Here is a 20,261-nt window from a genome sequence, read left to right on the forward strand (position 1 = left end):
CCATGACATCGACTGAATGTGTCTTTCTCCAAGGAATGCCTTCACTGTTTTTGCCCTATGGCACGATGCATTGTCATCTTGGAAAATTATTTAATTATCTCCAAACATCTGTTCAATTGAAGGGATGAGAAAACTGTCCAAAATGTCAATGTAAACTTGTGCATTGATAGAAGAATTAACCACAGTTATCTCCCCAGTGCCTTTGCCTGACATGCAGCCCCATATCATCAAGGACTGTGGAAATTTGGTTGTTTTCTTCAGGCAGGCCTCTTCATAAATCTCACTGGAACGGCACCAAACAAAAGTTCCAGCATCATCACCTTGTCCAATGCAGATTCTTGACTCATCACTGAAGATAACTTTCATCCAGTCATCCACCGTCCATGATTGCCTCTCCTTAGCCCACTGCAGTCTTGTTCTTTTATGTTTAGGTGTCAATGATGGTTTTCTTTTAGCTTTCCTGTATTGAAATCCCATTTCCTTTAGGCGATTTCTTACGGTTCGGTCACATACATTGGCTCCAGCTTCTTCCCATTTATGCTTCATCTGTTCAGTTGTACTTTTTCGGTTTTCAAGACAAATGGCCTTAAGTTGCTTGTCTTGACGCTTTGATGTCTTTCTCGGTCTACCAGTACGCTTGGCTTTAACAACCATTCCATGCTGTTTGTATTTGGTCCATATCTTGGATACAGCTGACTGTGAACAGCCCACATCTTTAGCAACCATGCGTGAAGAGTTACCTTCTTCAAGAAGTTTCACAATCCTCTCTTTTGTTTCAAGAGACATTTCTCTTGTTGGAGCCATGGTTCTTGCCACTCTAATTCGTCCGGCAGCCCTCCAAGGTGTCATGACTGCAGGTGTTTTTAACTGCAGACTAACGAGCAGATCTAATCTGAGGCAGGTGTCCATTTAGGGAAAGGAAATTGACTGGGTGTGTCCCTATATTCTACCTTCAATTTGAGTGATTCCATACTTTTTTCCTCAGAATTGAGTGATTCCATATTTTTTCCCTGTGGTTGGTCAATAAAAGTAAGATTCACTGACTTCCACAATGTTTTTTCTTCATTTCTTTGAGTGTTCCTGAAAGCCAACAAGTTGCACTTTGGAATGACCTTATTATTGTATCATGTTTTTGATCAGAGTTTGTTTTACAGAATGAAATGTCTGAAGGAGTGCTCATCCAAGACTGGTGATTCCATACTTTTTGCCAGGGGTTGTATATAAGAACTGGGTTGAGAAACACTGCTGTAACGTGACTTCTGTTCATTTGTATTTCACAGTAAGACCACATATCCTGATGTTTATAAAAGTCTCTATGAAACGTAAAGTTACATTCTTTTACATAAAAGGACACCATCTTAAGAAGAGCTCTCAGTAGAAAAAAATAAAAGTGCAGGAGAAAATGTAAATATACAACAGAATTGACATGCAATAACAATAATAATAATAATAATCTGTTATATTATTTTAAATATTAGGTGATAACTCAGACATTGCTTGCATAATTTTTCTAACAACAGTAGCTGTGATGTGGAGTAACATGTTTAGGTTGTAAAATCACCTTATAATAATAATTTACTTTTAATTAAAAGTAATTTCCACAAATGTTGTTCTAGGAAACTATTGGGTGGGCTTGGGTTCATATTGGCAAATGTGTCCCCCCCAATATCAAGCCCGCTCCTACGCCCTTGTGTATAACTTTTATGAAGTCTTTAATATTTTTTTAATATTTACAATGTCATTAAAATCATAAAATAAAGAAACGCATTGAATGAGAGGTGTGTCCAAACTTTTGACTGGTGTTATATGTATGTAACTTTGTTACACTAAATCGTTTTGAACGTGCAATAGTAATAAATATGTAATAAAATGTAATTTTAAAATGAATCGTTGTGGTTTAAATATGAACTGCACTTTGGCGCCACCTGCTGGAGGCGCGGTGGTGAAGCAGGTGAACTGCAGCTGTAGTTCCAGATCATGCCGCAGATTTTACACCAATCAGGAGCTCGAGCTGTGAACATGGCGTCCTCCTGAGCTGAGCTACTGGAGTGTGTGGAAGGAGGAAATAAACGTCATTTATTCCGGTTCTGAACCCTGAATCTAAGAACCTGCAGTCAGGATGAACAGCTGGTCTGAAAGAGTTCTGCAGCTCCTGCGCCGGATGAACAGCTTTCACCTACCGGGTCAGTCTGAGCTTAAACACCTGATCCAGGTTCAGTAAAAGAGTGTGTGTGTGTGTGTGTGTGTGTGTGTGTGTGCAGCATTTCAGGTGCATCTCAAAACATATGTTTTATCATTATAAAGTTACTTTATTTCAGTAATTCAGTCCAAAATTTGAGCCCCAATTTGAGCATTTTTTTATTGTTGAAGATTATGGCTTACAGCCAATAAAGCTTAAAAATCAGTATCTCAGAAAATTTGAATATTATATATTGGCAGTGTGTGCAGTGTGCCAAATCCTGCTAGAAAATGAAATTCCGCATCTCCATAAAAGTTGTCAGCAGAGGGAAGCATGAAGTGCTGTAAGATTTGCTGTGAAAACACTACACTAGGGTTGCCACCCGTCCCTTAAAAAACGGAATTGTCCCTTATTTGGCAACTAAATGTTGTGTCCCGTATTGAAACAATACGAGACGCGATTTGGTCCGTATTTCCATAAATACCCAATCCACACGTCTGTCATCCACACATCAACACTAAATCCACCTTCCCTCTGCTCCGCTCCTCTGTGTGCTGCTGCAGCAAACACCTACAGACTCCACCCACCCCCACACGCACACCGGCACTGATCTAAACCCCCCACCAACTTAACACCACATTATAATTGAAAGTGTTCACTGCTAATAAGTTGATGAATTGCTTTTTTGATTACCCCTTCAATAAAAACGCCAGCACAAAATAAAACTACCACTGCTGCCCCGTCCCACAGGTGGTGTCCCTTATTTTAAATTCTGAAAGGTGGCAACCCTACACTACACTGACTTTGAACTTGATAATTAAACACCAGCAGATGACATGTCTCTCCAAACCATCACTGATCATCAGTAAATTTTACATTTAATTTGTAAATCAAGGGATCAGAGTCTGGAGGAAGAGTGGAGAGACACACAGTCCAAACTGCTTGAGGTCTAGTGTGAAGTTTCTACAATCAATGATGGTTTAGAGAGACATGTCCATATCTGCTGGTGTTGATCCACTGTGTTTTATTATCAAGTCCAAAGTCAACAATGATTATCATTGTGTGAAATCACTGTGTGATTGATTAAAGTAAATTATTATAATTATTCTATTGCTATTATACTATTCAGAATTACAGTGGAGATATCTAGAAAATACTTCCCGTATGAATATGTGTGTTTTGACCGTCGCTATTGGTCAGTTTCTTTCAGGATCCAGTATAGAGCGGTGTCTGCGGTTCGAGGTTGGGGGGCAGCAGGTGGGATGGGTCCCGGAGAGCGTGGCGTCTGTCCTGGGCAGGTTCCCGGAGGTGTTCTGCCCTCCACACACGGGCACTGTGTCTCTCTGCCCCGGGCTGGACTCTTTAGAGCGGAGGTCGGAGGCTGTGGAGGCGGTGCTGCAGGATCTGAGGGGTGGAGCTACCTTCACCTGTCTGAGTGGCTGGAGAAATGAGGTGAGCACACCTGAGCCATCCTATTAGTCACCCCCCAAATCCACAACTCTTCCTATTCAAAAGTATTGGACGGAGGTCCATCATTTCAGAGAACACAGTTGCACTGCTCTACAGCTCAAAGTTGGGGGCTGCAGTGTGAATGTTCGATTAGGACAGTCACCAATGAACTCATCATTGTAACCCCGACCACAAACTCATCAGTCTCTCAGAAATCCCTACAGCTATTTATTATTATAACAGATAATAAGAGATGTTATTATTTATTTCCTGCAGAAATATGCAGTGATGCCGAGGTACTGTGACCCTCCCCTGATGCACATGGAAAGAGCAGCTACAAGTAAGTTACTTATATGCAGAGGTGGAATAAGTACAGAAAAAATGTAATTAAGTAAAAGTACCTTGACTTTGCTAAAATTCTACTCAAGTAAAAGTAAAAGTACCCATCTAAAAATCTACTCGAGTAAAAGTAAAAAAAGTACTCAATTTAAAATTTACTTTGAGTAAAAGTTACATAGTTACTTTTAATTATTTGATATAAAAAAGTACAACAAATCATAAATTAAATTGTTTTTAATGAACTATTATTCCACATAATAATTTGGACCTTTCAGGCAGTATTTGTTCAGACCACCGCATAAAACATACATTTTCAAGAACATGTGGCATAGGTTTCTATGATTACATTTTTTCTTTACTTTTAAAAAATACAGTTTATGGTCACCTATATGACCATAACTTTTGTATTTTTACAGTTTTACAGCTCATTGTTATATTTTAACTTGCAATTGCTGTGCTTTAACTGCTATTTAAATGTTTTTTTTAACCTTCAAGCAAATTGTTTAATGATAAAAATACTCACCACCACATGCTTTCGCAGGTTTGATGTGGAAGTTTTGAAAGCTGACAGCTCTGTCCGGCGGGGCACATTTTGTATTGCATGAGGACGTCATTGCCTCGTTATTCCACGCTCGAGCATCCGTGCGCCGGCACATCCGCGCCAATTAATATATTTTTTAATTTCCGACAATTGTTTTTCCCCAGCATTTTATTTTTACTCAGTATTTGGTAGTTTTTCAATGTAGCAAAGTAGATTACTTGTGTCAAATGTACTTGAGTAAAAGTAAAATTACCTATTTTAAAAACTACTTTAAAAATGACTAATTACTCATAAAATCTACTCAATTACAGTAACTTAAGTAAATGTAATTCATTACTTTCCACCTCTGCTTATAGGTTACACACGCTCACACGACGTGGGATTCCATCCAAATGTCCCATTTAAAAGCACTGGATTCGGAATTGATAATAATGTCCTTAAAAAATTAAATGAGCATTATTATTATTGAGGTCATATATTGTATGATAAGTCGATACTGTCATTTCTTTTTATGCCTGTCAAAAATATAAAAATGCTGTTTTCTGTCTGTAATGCAAAAACATAAATTATTTGTATTTTTATGTTAATTTTAGTGTAATCATTTGTTTAACACTGTTACTTTTTTTTTTGCTAAGCTGCTTTTTGGCTGATAAATGTCAATTCTGTTTAATAAAAGGCCTCAATCTGTGTTAAATGCAAGAATACACAAGAAAGAAGAAAACATGTTATCATTGCAATGGACACAGGGTCTGAAAGGGTTAAAGAACACTGACAAATTACAATTTAGTGCTAAGTTTGAATTGCTGGTGCATTTTATCTACATGTCAAAAATAATGCTACATGTAGTATATTGTGAAAATGCTTTTAAATTCTGTGATATAATATTTTTACCTTCTTTTTTTAGGTCTGTTTGGAGTGAAGCGTTACGGTGTCCATGTGAATGGTTTTAGTCGGGATGGAAGCGGAAATCTGAGCATGTGGGTGGCGAGGAGATCCAAAACCAAACAGACGTATCCCGGAAAACTGGACAACCTGGTAACTGCAGACAGATCTATGAGCATTCAGGAAGTCATATGCAAAAATACATACAGGCTATTTAATGTCTATTTAATTCAGTGGTGAAAAAAGTGACTGTGTGTGTGTGTGTGTGTGTAGGCGGCGGGTGGTCTTGCGGCAGGCTGTAGTGTTAAACACACTCTGGTGAAGGAGTGTGAGGAGGAGGCATGTATCCCTTCGTCACTGGCAGAGAGAGCGACACCTGTAGGGACCATCAGGTACTGCACTCTAATGCCTTTTATTCCATCACTGCTACCGACGTGTGTTATGATTAATTCTGAACAGAAATGTACAAATATATTAGGGTTTCAGAAAAAATATGATTTTAATTAAATTTATGTTCAAATCACCATATTTCATCGTGCAATGGAATATGTTGCTTTTTAGGAAACCATGGATGATTAGAAATGAACTATAATATCTCCTTATAGAGTTAGATCTGTAATGTACATGATTGTCTGCAGCTACACGTATGAAGATGAGGATGGAGTTTTTCCTGAGTGCCAGTTTGTCTTTGACCTAGAGCTGCCCACTGACTTCAAGCCCAAGATTGGGGATGGAGAGGTGCAGGATTTCTACTACTACCCTATAGAGACGGTACGTGGCCTACTGATATCCTATAGAGAGGATGCAATGGAATTTAACACATTATAGAGACCTTATAAAACATCTACAGCAGGGGTGTCCAAACTTTTTTTGTCGGGGGCCAGAAGGAGAAATATATATGAAGTCACAGGCCACAGACTCTGTAATAAAATAAATAATGAAATATACCACTTTAAATAATACATTTTCCTGATTATTTCATTTACACACCATTTTACTTGACTTACTATCTTTATCTTTGACAGTGTTGTGTAAACTAAGATTTTTCAAATTGATGTTTCATTTCATAATGTCTCGTAAAATGAAACTCCTTAATTACGGGCAACTTTTAGACTCTTTGGCTCGTTTTCCTGTGCTACAACTGAACACTCTCTCCGCTTTTAGACTCTTTGGCCCGTTTTCCTGAGCTACAACTGCACACTCTCTCCACTTTTAGACTCTTTGGCCCGTTTTTCTGCGCTACAACGGAACTCTCTCCGCTTTTAGACTCTTTGACCTGTTTTCCTGTGCTACAACTGCGCACTCTCTCCGCTTTTAGACTCTTTGGCCCGTTTTCCTGTGCTACAACTGCGCACTCTCTCCGCTTTTAGACTCTTTGGCCCGTTTTCCTGTGCTACAACTGCGCACTCTCTCCGCTTTTCGACTCTTTGGCCTGTTTCTGACACCTAGTGTTTAAACTTTGAATCTCACATTATAAAAACCTGCTTAACAGCGGGCCAACTTTCATTCTATTTCTAAATTTCTGATTCTCCTCCTCTCCTCCGTGACCCGGAAACTGATTTTGTGACGCCATCTTGCCGCTGGTCCGAATACTGTAGGAGATGAAAGAAGCCGCTTAAAATCCTCCTGTAGGAGGCTTCCAACTGAGGATACACAAGAGCATCCTACTCCGGAGGACTTTTCAAGATTTTTTAATGACATCACTGCCTCCACGCCCACAGAGCATGCGGAAATAGAGAAGGCGACACACAAATATACGCCATAAATGTATTAATTAATTAGGTTCTTATCTAATTAAACAGCCAGTAAAGCAGTAATATGATTTATAGTTTAGATAAGCTGTATGTTTAGTAAAACTATATTAATGACCCTATTTGTAACATGTTATACATATACATAGATATATTATTTATAATATATATATATTTTTTTATTTTTTACTTATAAGGAAACTGAAACCCTCATAAGGCTGAGGTCAGACAGGGCTGCCAGCTTCACTGGCCGGAGATGAGGCCAAAAATGCGCCTGGGAATAAACAGGATTTTATTGGAATATCTGAATTTTTAGTTGTGTGTGATAGTAATGTGCTGAAAGTGTGTGTGTGTGTAGGTGAAGGAGCTGCTGGCGAGTGAGGAGTTTAAGCCTAACTGTGCGATGGTGGTGCTGGATTTCCTCATTCGACACTCCGTCATCCATCCCGACTCAGGTGAGTCCTGCTGCACCCCAGTGTTGGGAAGGTTACTTTTAAAATGTAATCCCTTACAGATTACTGATTACATCACTCAAAATGTAATTTGTAACGTAATCAGTTACATTACTTCAAGTGAGTAACGTAATCTGATTACTTTGGATTACTTACAATATTGTCATTTTTTAAAGCCTGAATGAATGTAGCAACCACATATTGCATATTATCCTTATATTTTTCTTTCCAGTTAACAAATAGATAAACAAATAAAACAGCCTTTTCAATCACTCTATAAAAATACTTATGAAACCATTTCATCAAACAATTTTATGAAACACTTCTATAAATTGGTGATAAAACAATTTAAAACCAAACAATGTAACAACAACTGTAAGCTGTCTACTTGCAGGTTTGCCACCAGTGTTAATTTTGACAACAAATTTTGATTTAGTCTTAGTCATAGTCTTGTGACGAAAATAGCATTTAGTTTTAGTCACAATTCAGTAATTTAGTCGACTTAGTTTTAGTCAACTTAATGTCATAAGAATATAGTCTACTAAAATTACAGTAAATTTAGTCGACTAAAATGTAAAGGGTGTAAATGTAAATGCTTTTTTCATCAGTTCCCTTGAATTATTAACTATACACTTATACGAAATGAAACGTTTAATAACCAATTGAGTAATATTGTTAATGTTTGAATGTGAAATATATTTATATATGATTTAATGTATATTATTATTATTATTATTATTATTATTATAGGTGTGTGACTATATATATTTTACATTTAAAATTTTGCTCTAGAAATCAGGTCATAAAACAACTGAATAGTTAAATTATAGTTTAAACAGAGCTGTAGATGCAAAAACAGCTTTTAAATGATCTAGTTTTATCTCCAGCACTAACCCAGCACACCTACTGGAGCTACAGTCTATAAATGAGATCAAAAACACACCTTCACACACTGTCCTGTAGAGATGCTCTCAGGATGTACTGAGAGACTTCATGAGTTAAAGTGAGAAACTTATGAGAAAGTGCTGTAAGGAATTTACACAGACTTTTGGGTTCATAGATTCACGTATTTTATTGTTTTATTTTGGATATATTATTGAGTTTCTTTCTGACCTGTTCCTGCTTTAACACTAGCTATATCTTTCCCACTGTGAGACTAAACAGATGATCTGATCTTAATGAGTGAGTTCTGTATCAGTTCTGTGTTTTAGTGCACTGCCGAGTTAAACACCCCATCAGCTCATGAAATAACATCAGTATTAAAACGCGGATCTCTGCATGGAGATCTGTGGGACTCTGGTCTGCAGAAGCTGAAAGATTAGTGGTGTTTTTACCGGAGATGGAGTCGCTCCACACGGTTTACACGTTATCTTGTTTTTCGCGACGTCAAAGGAGAAATATATCGCCCCTCTCTCTCTCTCCCTGCTGAACACTGTCGAGTTAACTTCCAGTCGAGCTCCGTAACGACAGTTTAATTCCCGGGTTTGTAACTGAGCGCGCGGTGCTACTGCAGGAAAAACAGGTACTGATTGGATGAGTACCCCGCTTGTCCCGCCTCTCCACCTTCGCTAAAGTAGCAGTGATTGGATCTCTTCCTAACTGGTCCCTACCTTTCACAGAACTAAATCAGTTCTGATTGGATTTCGTCCCTGCCAAAATTTTCGTCTCGTTTTTATTCGTTGACCAAAATGTCAATTAATTTCGTCTCGTTGTGTGTGGGGAGCCGCTGTCTGCCCCTCCTCTGTGTGTGTGTGTGTATGTGTGTGTGTGTGTGTGTGTGTGCAGCGAGATGGGACGAGGGGCAGACAGTTCCCTGTCATATCAGAGCGATTCACCGCAAAATGTTATTTGCGTTTTGTCAGTGTTGGAAGAGCAAAAAAATAGGAAAGTACCGCAATGTAATCCTTTAATTTTAGCAGAGTAACTGTAATCTGATTACCATTTATTGAAGCAGTAACTGTAACGGATTACAGTTACTTATAATTTGTAATCTGATTACGTAACGCCGTTACATGTAATCCGTTACTTCCCAACACTGCTGCACCCACATGACCTTTAACCCTCACTTTATTACGCTTCTGATCACAGGTATGACCTCTGACCCTGTAGACCACACCCCCACACCCAACCCAGCAACCATAGCACATACTGAATCATTCATAATTGATATAGATATTTTATAGCATAATTCACATTGGGTATTTAGTATTGAATGATTCATAGTATATGTGTATTGTGATAATGCATAGTAGATGTTTAGCTATTTTATAACAGATACAGAGTAGTTCATAATGGATACTGAATAATTCATAGTACCTTATTTTATTATCGCATTATAAAGCGCACATCATTTTCAATAATTTCCCCAAAAATCGTCAGTGTGCCTTATGTATGAATTTTACCAGTCAGGCTGTAAAGAGTAGTAAAGCCACTCTGCTGAATTACAGCGTTATACAGGCGTTTCAGTTTAGTTCACCAGCAGTATTAGCATTAGCCGCTAACTGTGCTAAGTGCTAGCTCTTTGGCTGTTCACAGGTAAGTATTATTGGTCTGTAGCCTGCTGCTAACCCCAGCTAGCACTGCTTGAGCAGCGTTAGCATTTCCGCTAGCGATTAGCCGCTAATGCTAATACCTCAGCTTTAGTGGAAATCTGGAAATCTAAGCTTACTGTCTTATTTCACCCATATTAACAGTTTTCAGGAGAGAAATCTGTGTAGATTAACTTCCAGCACTCTTTTGACTTATCTGACTCGTCTAAAATGTTTTTTTCTTAAGAATTACAGTTTTGTTTACTTAACTTAGCTTTAAAGGTCTCGCCATCCAGCTGAATTAGAAAAAAAACATTGTGACACCCTTGTTCTTTACTAGAGTCGCATAAAATGCAACTTATTATCTGGTGCGCCTTATGTATAAAAAAAATATATATACACTACAAAATAGACATTTATTGATAGTGCTCCTTGTAATTCTGTGCATCTTATAGTGCGAAAAATACAGTATATGCTTAATTTATTTCAGTGGAGACTGAATAATGTAATACATTATTTCATCCTGTGGTCTAGTAGATTCTTTTATTTTTAATTGTTCATAAGTTATTAAAAAGTTATTTGTCTTATTTTTGTTTTTCTCTTTCAGAGCCGTATTATCAGGAGTTTGTTGCTGGGTTGCACAGATCATTATAATCACACAGCCACACACTTCAGTACACTGGAAACACTGCAGCCTTAGCTTGTGTGTGTGCATGTATGTGTGGGAAAGAGAGAAAGAGAAATCATACACTCCATTATGTCTGCGCTGCCATAATACTTCTGTACTTGTACAGTGTTCACATTTGAGTCGTTGAAAAAAAAAAACACGGGAAGATTTTCCCTATAAGAACTTTTATTTTTTTCGGTATTTTAAAACAACTTTGTCGAAATCCAGTGATGCACTTGAGTACAAAAGATTATTGATGCATCAGAGGGTTTTTCTGACAGTGTAATGCAGAATCTCATCAGAAATTGCTCGCATTTGTATAATATGGCATTAAAAAAGCTGTTTTAAAATCCTCTGCTCTACATTTTGTCCTCATTCCTTTAAAACGTAAAATCTAAGATAACTTTGTATATTTAAAATAAGTGAAAAACGAAACAGAATAAGCCAGTAGGATGCCACAAAACCGGTAAAGCATACAGCATGCTGAGTACTGCTGAAGCACAGAGTACAGTAAAGAAAACCCAACAGATGGAGGTGAGACTTTTTCTCTTCTTTCTTTTTGGAGAAATTAAGAAATTTGTTTATCACACCAATAAAAAAACTGGCACTCATCCAGAGGAACCGAAAAGAGAAAAACCTAACCGAAAACTTAACGTAACCAAACAGAACGGACCATCCGCTCACTGCAGTTTAGAGAGCCTCAATCGATGGATCTGATCGACCTGAAATCTTAAGTATAAAATTACAATACGATAAACGAGCGTATAAAACAGCCACGGAGATAAAGCGCTAGTATCGTTACGGCTGACTGCGTCGCACGCTGAGTTTTATAGGCAAAGGCAAAAGTGTATGAGATACATTTACATATAACAAAATCGCTCTGAAGCGTAGAAATGATAACGATTTTAAACAGTGACTCAACTGTCAGCGTTACACTGAGGGGTTACAGAGCTTAAAGGCTGACATTAGTATTTAAATTTGCATTTTGTGTACTTATATTAAATTCAAATTTTAATTTGAATTTGAATTTAATTGACTTATAAGCTTAAAATTATGGCATAATTCATTCATTAAGGTTTTACCAGTGCTTTTTTGTGTTTTGGACCTGTGACGTGGTAAAATTTGCCGTTGAAAAAATAAAAAAAAAAAAAAAAAAAAAAAACTTACAATTTTTAGATATAAAAAATTCAGATTCACAAATTCAGATCTGTCTATCAGATGATTTACCTAAAGTCATATATCTGAGTTTGGAATCAAATCTATGGATTTGATTTATAATCTGAAATGTATATTTAATTTTTTTTTCTCCAACAGTAAAATTCACCACCTCAAAAGTTCAAAACAATAAAATTTTGGTAAAATTTTACCAAATGTATGAATTACATTATTATGTTCAAAATGTAGATTTAAATACTTTTAGCTTTTAAGCTCCTTAGGGGGCGGGGCTATAGCTGGATCTGTTAAAGTGATAATTTGACTGATAATCAGATTTGTGCAGTTTAACGTACTCAGTTAGCCGAGCTGAACTTGGTGTCTGACGTGTTTGGCGCTTCATTATTTTTGCACTGGTGCTACAAAGTTAACGTAATAGAGATATTTAAAAAAAAAAAACTTCAACCCGAATAATTAGCTAGAAATTAATGCTAATAAGTACATTTTTGCCCTAAGTTCACTCACTCATGAAGATTCCCCCAATCACCTACATTCCTCCTCTGATACATGTGAAGTAAGGCTCCGCCTCTTTTTTAAACTGATGCCAATTAACGTAGCATCACTGGGCAGAGAAAGACAACAGACGCCTGTGCTTGGCATCATCACAGTGGGAGTGATGAGGGGAGAGAGCTCCACCTACCCACCCAGAGAGAGAATGTCCAACTGGATCTCTCTCTGACTCTGGCTGCTGATGGAGAAGCAGTGTGCAGCAAAGCAGTGTCTGTTGCATCACTCGCAACACGACAACAACCTCTTCAAATCCAAAGTGATCCAAAGTGTAAGCTTCTCTCATTGCTAGCTACATTAGCCTCAAAGCTACAACTACAGAAGCACCAAACGTCTCGGCTAATCGAATACATTTACATTTTTACCAAATTATCGCTTTAACTGACGGGGTTATTGTGTCTGCTGCTGGGGGAGGAGATTAACACACAGTACAGCAGCAGGTCAGCTGACAGACGGCAAATAATCCAAAAATAATGACGCACAGGGTCCCTGGGAGCAAAGCCTCGTACGAGGCAGCGGCCGAATAGGACACGACTCCGCCAATACAGTACACAACACCCTCATCCGGGCCGGTGGGCATCGCACGAAAAGGAGTCATCCCCAATTCAGCATCTGATTCATTCAGGCTCCGCCCACAAATGTGTTCTTTCATAACTACATTACCATGGTTGGACAAGCTCTTAAATAAAAATCAGTGTATATCACAATACCTACATTTAAAAAGTTATCATTATTAATATTCATCCTAATGAGAGACTGTAGCTCCGCCTCCTCAGCATATATCACAATATGTTCCATCCAAAGGTTTGGACAAATCTAATTGTAGTAGTTTCATATAAGCATGTGACTTTATATTATTATTTATCTGTTAGTGTTCGCCTGGAGTGTGTTTTTATGTAATATCACGGTAAATATTGGCGACTGAAATGTATTTATTTATATAGTAATTTCTACATATATAAGTCAACATTTCAGCAAAAATAAGCTCAATTAAAAATTATTTTGACCCATTATAAATAATATTAATAAATGTAGGTATTGTTTTATATAGCCAGAGTCCCTTTCTCATATTTATTATATTTAGGGATGCATCAAACATTCGGCAAACAACATTTTTTAGGTTAACAAAAAGGAGAAAATGGCCATTTTGCTGTTGTTGGTGAGTAAGTGAAATAAATGAATCATTTATAATTACTTTTTAGTTTAAATATTGTGCTAAATATTGTGCTTCATTTGTTTTTTTTTTATGTTGTGTTTAATATGATAGTTTTGAAGTTAATTTTTCTTTAAAAATCTAAAACAAGAGAAAAAAAATCTGCAAATGTTTATTTAAATGATTAGTTTAGGTTTCAGCCAAAAATGTTCATTCTGATGCATTTCTAAGTATCCTGAATGAGATTATTACTGTAGAATTTTCTTTCAGTAGCTACTAATGAACACCATTTGTGGGAGGAGCCTAAAATCACAGTCTGAGCGCGAAGAAGTTCGCCGAGCTTTGCGTTTCCGCACTCTACACTACGAAGGCTTACGGCTAATCCTGATCTCAGAATGGACTGACGGGAAAAACATCCAGGTCCCTTTTTTTACGCTTCCCCTGCTATTGTAGGTCCTTTGGCCTGCGTTTGTAAAAATGACCCTCCCTCTGTCCCCGGATGCTGAGCTAACACTAGGGGGCGCACCTATTCTCCCTCCCATTTCTCTGTCGTCCTCTCTCTCTATCGCTCTTTCTTTCTGTGGCCTGGTTTGGTGTCCCTCCCCCTCCCCGCTCCCTCAGAACCTCGTCCTCTATAGCAGCGCGCAGGCGTTCTTCTTGCTACGTTTCTTGGCCTGCAGCGCCGCCCTGGTGGCCATCTCAAACACTTCCCTCACGCCGTCCTTAGTCTTGGCGGAGCACTCCAGGTATCCAGCAGCGTAGATACGGTTGGCCATGTCTCTCCCTTCCTCTGCCTTAACCGGCTCCTGATTTCAGAGGAAAGAACGGAAACAATCACATAAATAATCAAGCAAAGCAAAACCACAGACTTTTGTTTTATAAAGAAAGAATAAAATAATAAATTCAGCTAATGCACATTACATTTTGAGAATTTGAGAGTTTTTTTTTTTTTTTCCATAATTTTTCCTATTTTCTCCCCATACCCAACCCACTCATTAGGACTCCCCCTATTACTAGTAATGCCACAACACACCAGGAGGGTGAAGTCTAGCACATGCCTCCTCCGATACATGTGAAGTCAACCACCGCTTCTTTTAGAGCTGCTGCTGATGCAGCATTGCAGAGTAGCATCACAGCGCACTCGGAGGAAAGCGCAGCGACTCGGTTCCGATACATCAGCTCACAGACGCCCTGTGCTGCGGACATCACCATAGGAGTGATGTGGGGAGAGAGCGCCATCTACCCACCCGGAGGGAGCAGGGCAAATTGTGCTCCCTCTGAGCGCCAAAGCTGATGGCAAAGCTGCATGAGCGGGGGTTCGAACCGGCGACCTCAGCGCCCCTAGAATTTGAGCACTTTATCATTTTCTTAACACTTCCTGTATTGCACAATGTGCAGTATTCTATTTAATAAGCAATATAGGGTTTTATTCTATTTCTATACATACATACACCAATCAAGCATAACATTATGACCACATCGTTGCTTCTGTAGTCACTGTCATTCTTTTCAGCTCTACTGATCATCTAGGATACTTTATAGTGATACAATGCAGGAAAGTATCTGCAGACCTGCTTCATCTTGGCCAGCTCTCTCCTCGTGTGCTCATCATTGCGAAGGTCCTTTTTGTTCCCCACCAGGATGATGGGCACATTCGGGCAGAAGTGCTTCACCTCAGGCGTCCATTTCTCTGGAATGTTTTCTATGGTGAGACAGAACAGAGCAGAGAATTGGTTGTAAGACTGCAGACTACAAAGAAATCGTATTTATCTTCTCCATAATCCAAAATGCAGCTCTTAGGCTGCATTCATGTGGTGTTAGTTGTATGGGAAATATGAGTTTACCACCAGGAAGAACCACATAAACCCCCACTGAAGTGTAAATCTGAAATATATATATTCTAAGCTACTTACTGAATGCATGTCAGTGTTTGAGTTCTTTTTAAAAAATTATATTTTTAACATATATATATACACACACACACAAATGCATCACATCTTTTGGTATAGCAGTATAATAATAAAATGACACCCTTTTAAGAAACTTTCAGTTGTTAGGAAAATTCATAAATGAGAATATGGTAAAATGGTAAAATATTCTACACAAAAAAATAAGTCTTACCCCACAAACACTTGATCAAGTCTCACCAAACAAAGACTGGAGACTTGATCATTTCTAACCCAACCTAGCCTTGAGACTTAACTTGGACATGACTTCCACACAAACCAAATGGTTGCGACCACATTGGGTGAACAAATTTCACCTTATAGATATACTGCCTAACATGCAGTTTAATGCAGCGGACTCAGTGTCAGACTCTAACATTATGAAATGACAGAGTTAGTTTAAGGGTTAAGGTGTGACAGATTCTCACCCAGACTGTCCGGACTGTCGATGGAGAAGCACATGAGGATGACGTCAGTGTCCGGGTAGGAGAGCGGCCTCAGCCTGTCGTAATCCTCTTGTCCTGCTGTGTCCCACAGCGCCAGTTCCACCTGGTACCAGAAGAAGCATGTTAAAGAACTCTTTAGGCCAAATCCAATTTCTTTGTACCCTACCCCTTGTTTTTTCGAGTGGAACTGAGTTAGAAGGGGAAGTGGTTGAACTCCTTCCTCTATGAAACAAAACAACACTGTTGTTGATATGGCACATTTGTATTATCGTCCTCAGTGATAGGGAGCTGATGGTAGCTATTCCCTAGATTCTTGTTTACATTTTCCCATTCCACCTTAAATCAGGCAGAAGCCTCAGTAACTGCTGCTGCACCATTTAAGGTGGAATCGGAAAGTTAGTCTATGTGTTCACAATGGGACACAATTTAAAAAACTAACTTTTATACATCCATATTGTGTAGCTGAATATACATTCAATAAATAATTCATGGTGAATACATAATCATTTATTGTTGATACTAAATAATGAATTGTTTATAGTTAATCACTTTTAGAGGTTAATGAATAATTAATAGTGAACACTGAATATATACAAGTGGATATTAAATCCTTCTGTAGATACTGATACACTGAAATATGATTGAGGGATGAGTGAACTGATTTATTTATCAGTTTTTGATCAGAGTCTGACTCATATGAGTCATAAAGGGAGAAGTGAGTGGATCCCAGAGCGTCTTCCTTTTATCTCACTGAAATGTCAGTGATGTTAATCCGAGGAGTTGGCGCAGACGCAGGGATGATGTACTCACCTGTTTTCCATCCACCTCGATATCTGCTACGTAATTCTCGAACACTGTGGGAACGTAGACTTCAGGAAACTGGTCTTTACTGAAGACGATCAGCAGACACGTCTTCCCACACGCCCCGTCCCCAACGATCACCAGCTTCTTACGAATCGCAGCCATCTGCAAACCAGCACACGCAGTGTTAAAGCTCAGCAAAAAGCTCAAGTTCTCTAAAGCATACAAACAGTTACACAACTGTTAAGTGCAGTCAAGTCAGTTCTGCTGCATGCCAGCCATTCATAAAGCGTTTCTACAGAATAATCATCAATGTGGCTTAAGCAAAGAAATTAATAAAAAAAATAAAAGCAAAACTGCATTTACAGTCTGCAGTATTTTAATACTTAAGATTAACTTTTTAAGTATCTGCAGATACCCTGTTATTATTATTATTATTAGTATTATTACTATTAAGTGTAGTTACATTGGTTCTGTCACAAATTACACATTTAGACAAGCAAATGACATTTCCAAAAAATATCAAGCCTATTACTTAATATTATTAATATACACACTTTCTCCACTGGTACATGTGGTCTAAAAAAAACCCTGCCAACTATCTGGTTTAAATGCAGCATAAAAATAGAATGAACACAGTATGAATCCAGTACATATTCAGTGTAAATACAGTATGTATTAAGTGTGAATGCAGTATATATTCAGTGTAAATGTAGTGTGAATCCAGTGTGAATGCCGTGTAAATACAGTATGGCTCCTGTGTAAATACAGTGTAAATACAGTATGAACCCTTTGTAAATACAATATGAATCATGTAAATACATTATGAATTCTGTGTAAATCCAGTGTAAAAAACAGTGTGACTTCTGTGTAAAAACAGTATGAGTCCATTGTGAACACAGCATCAATTCAGTATGAATACAGTATATATACAGTGCAAATACAGTGTGAATCCAGTGTAACTACAGAATAAATCCTGTGTAATTGTAGTGTGAATCCAGTGTGAATGCCGTGTAAATACAGTATGGATCCTGTGTAAATACAGTATGAATCCTGTGTAAATACAATATGAATCATGTAAATACATTATGAATTCTGTGTAAAAACAGTTTAAATGCAGTGTGAATACACTGTAAATACAATGTAGATACAGTATGAATCGTGTGAATTCTCTGTAAATGCAGTGTAAATACAGTATAACCAGTGTAAATGCAGTGTAAATGCAGTATGAATCCACTGTAAATACAGTGTAAATGCAGTATGAATGCAGTGTAAATGCAGTATAAATCCAGTGTGAACGCAGTGCAAATCCAGTGTGAATCCAATGTAAATACAGTGTGAGTGCGCGCACTCCAGCTCGCTTCAGGAACATGATTCATTTCTCCCAGCTGAGAATCCAGATCATCACAGTAAATCCTAAATAGCGCCCTACAATCTGCGGGTTTAATTCGGATTAACCAGTTTAGTCTTAGATTAATCGCTTCACTGTGTTTGTAGCTCAGAAACTGGTGTTATAATAAAGAAATCTAAGAGGAATCCGGATTATTTTACTGAATAAAAACTGCAGCTGTAACTCCGCTTCCGCCACAGACTCCCGTTAGCCTGCGAGCTAACCGGCTACACGCGCCTTAAACTAGTACTTTATCGAGTTTAACCCCACAATTCGAATCAAATCGATCCTGTTTCATATATAAACCGGATTAATCAGTGTAGCAGTGAATGAGAGGGTGATTTAATGGGTTTTTTACCGTTTTCTCTCCGCTTTCTCGCTCTCTCGCTCTCTTTTCCTCTCCGCCGCCCTGAGACCCCGCCCACTGCCACGCCGAGGGCACGCCCTCTACCTTTAACCACACCAATAGCGCGGCCGGGCACTAGCGCGCCCAACCAATCAGCACTCTACTCTTCCAACGAGGGCGGGACATAAAGCGGAAGTTTTTTAGATTTGCGGAAAGTCTTCCGAAAATACTAACAGGGAAAAAACTATATAAAAGTTTAATACTGGCACTAAAAACTATAAAAAGAAAACAAATACTAAGTAACAAACCAGTTTATTCATAATTTAATTTTACTTTTGTTTTTTTTCCACTATCAGTTTATTAATAATTAATGAAAAAAAAAAATTACAAATTCTTATATTAAGAATCAATATAAAGTTAACAATTTAAATACATGTACACAAGTTGAAGGAAAAAAAAAACTAATAAAGCCCATTAGAAATTCATGTTTAATTTTTTTTGTAAATTAAAAAGACAATCGCTTGGATTGTTTGATGAAATTTGTTAATGCGTGTTTTAACTGTAAACACACACTATACTATAGCCACATCCCCTAACTTTTTCTTATAGTAAATTTAAAAGGTAATAAACCAATAAATATATCATTTATAGTTCACCCACAGTACTTTCGATAAAAGACAAAATATGTAAGTTATCTTAAGTGAATAATATTTAACAAATATATTAACATATAATTATGCATTTGTATTGTTTTTGCTACATTTGAAAATTATTTAAAAACTCAGTTTTCCTCATTTCAATTTAAATTAGTGTTTATATTATTCTTATATTGTTACTTAATTAAATATATTGTTACACTAATATATGGAATAAGGTGCACGTATATTCTTTATTTTTCTATAAAAACACTCATTAAATCTTTCCATATTTTCATTAAAATGCATTTATTATATGTATGTGTTACACTGGCTGTGCTTAAAAACTGACTGACTCGATGCCGTGATGTCCATGCTGCCTTAGAAGTGTAGTGGTGAGGGTCTCGTATCTAAGCCACAAAGTCAACAATGTGTTCTGATGCGCACCGGGGTATGAATAACTCATGGCTGGATAGAATAGCCGTGGATAGCCGTGCTTTCATTTACCATAAGCATTTTCACCCAATAAAACAGAATGCTAGATTACTAAACTACCATTTAGATATGGCTGGGTGACTTCCTGCTTAAATAGTTAGCATTTCTTATGATTTAAGGTTTAACACCTAAAAATAATTAGCAAAATAAAAGTCCTGCGATCATTTGTCTTGCAATACTGTATACATTTTTTAAAAACAGTATTGCTTTTTGATTATTACTTTTGATATGAAAAAGACAATTATCTTTAGATCCCACTGTTCTGATTGGATAAACAGTAAACTTTTCTTTTACTTATTTTATAAATATGATAGCTTTTTTTATACTATGCCGGTATTCCTAAATGTTTTATTAAACACTCTAAATAGATTGCCTTGCATACAACATTTAATATATCGGAATTTATTTGAATCATAAAGCTGTTTACAACAACATGCTCCCTGATTGGATGCTGCCTCATTATTAAATTCGAATAAATGCCCAGCCCTAGTCTAGGTAACCTATATAAAAAAAACAGACTTGGGCTCGCAGTCTTACCATAA

The 20,261-nt window shown here is 37.5% G+C and overlaps 2 protein-coding genes across 2 annotated transcripts; one reads left to right on the forward strand and one right to left on the reverse strand.

The window, feature by feature from the left end:
• The first annotated feature begins 1,925 nt into the window (after nucleotides 1-1,925).
• On the forward strand, nucleotides 1,926-11,141 carry tpk2 (thiamin pyrophosphokinase 2). The gene is made up of 8 exons (XM_007236975.4): nucleotides 1,926-2,183; nucleotides 3,390-3,631; nucleotides 3,905-3,968; nucleotides 5,413-5,543; nucleotides 5,664-5,782; nucleotides 6,029-6,161; nucleotides 7,500-7,596; nucleotides 10,729-11,141. Exons 1-8 carry the CDS (start codon nucleotides 2,120-2,122, stop codon nucleotides 10,773-10,775), a joined length of 897 nt encoding a protein of 298 aa, XP_007237037.3. The 5' UTR covers nucleotides 1,926-2,119; the 3' UTR covers nucleotides 10,776-11,141.
• Nucleotides 10,957-18,695, reverse strand: rhoaa (ras homolog gene family, member Aa). The gene is made up of 5 exons (XM_007236974.3): nucleotides 18,602-18,695; nucleotides 16,863-17,018; nucleotides 16,035-16,155; nucleotides 15,232-15,362; nucleotides 10,957-14,466 (listed from the first exon to the last, which is right to left on the reverse strand). Exons 2-5 carry the CDS (start codon nucleotides 17,016-17,018, stop codon nucleotides 14,293-14,295), a joined length of 582 nt encoding a protein of 193 aa, XP_007237036.1. The 5' UTR covers nucleotides 18,602-18,695; the 3' UTR covers nucleotides 10,957-14,292.
• Nucleotides 18,696-20,261: the final 1,566 nt, after the last annotated feature.

The sequence above is a fragment of the Astyanax mexicanus genome, chromosome 12 (genome assembly GCF_023375975.1).
Source record: "Astyanax mexicanus isolate ESR-SI-001 chromosome 12, AstMex3_surface, whole genome shotgun sequence".
Taxonomy (NCBI): domain Eukaryota; kingdom Metazoa; phylum Chordata; class Actinopteri; order Characiformes; family Acestrorhamphidae; genus Astyanax; species Astyanax mexicanus.

What these genes read in the sequence shown, in the direction of transcription:
- tpk2 (XM_007236975.4), top strand. Translation starts at nt 2,120, where the DNA reads ATGAACAGCTGGTCTGAAAGAGTTCTGCAGCTCCTGCGCCGGATGAAC. An exon ending in TGAGTGGCTGGAGAAATGAG is followed by an intron (nt 3,632 to 3,904) that starts GTGAGCACACCT and finishes TATTTCCTGCAG; the next exon opens with AAATATGCAGTGATGCCGAG. An exon ending in CATGGAAAGAGCAGCTACAA is followed by an intron (nt 3,969 to 5,412) that starts GTAAGTTACTTA and finishes TTCTTTTTTTAG; the next exon opens with GTCTGTTTGGAGTGAAGCGT.
- rhoaa (XM_007236974.3), bottom strand. Translation starts at nt 17,018, where the DNA reads ATGGCTGCGATTCGTAAGAAGCTGGTGATCGTTGGGGACGGGGCGTGT. An exon ending in TCGAGGTGGATGGAAAACAG is followed by an intron (nt 16,156 to 16,862) that starts GTGAGTACATCA and finishes TTCTGGTACCAG; the next exon opens with GTGGAACTGGCGCTGTGGGA. An exon ending in CGACAGTCCGGACAGTCTGG is followed by an intron (nt 15,363 to 16,034) that starts GTGAGAATCTGT and finishes GTCTCACCATAG; the next exon opens with AAAACATTCCAGAGAAATGG.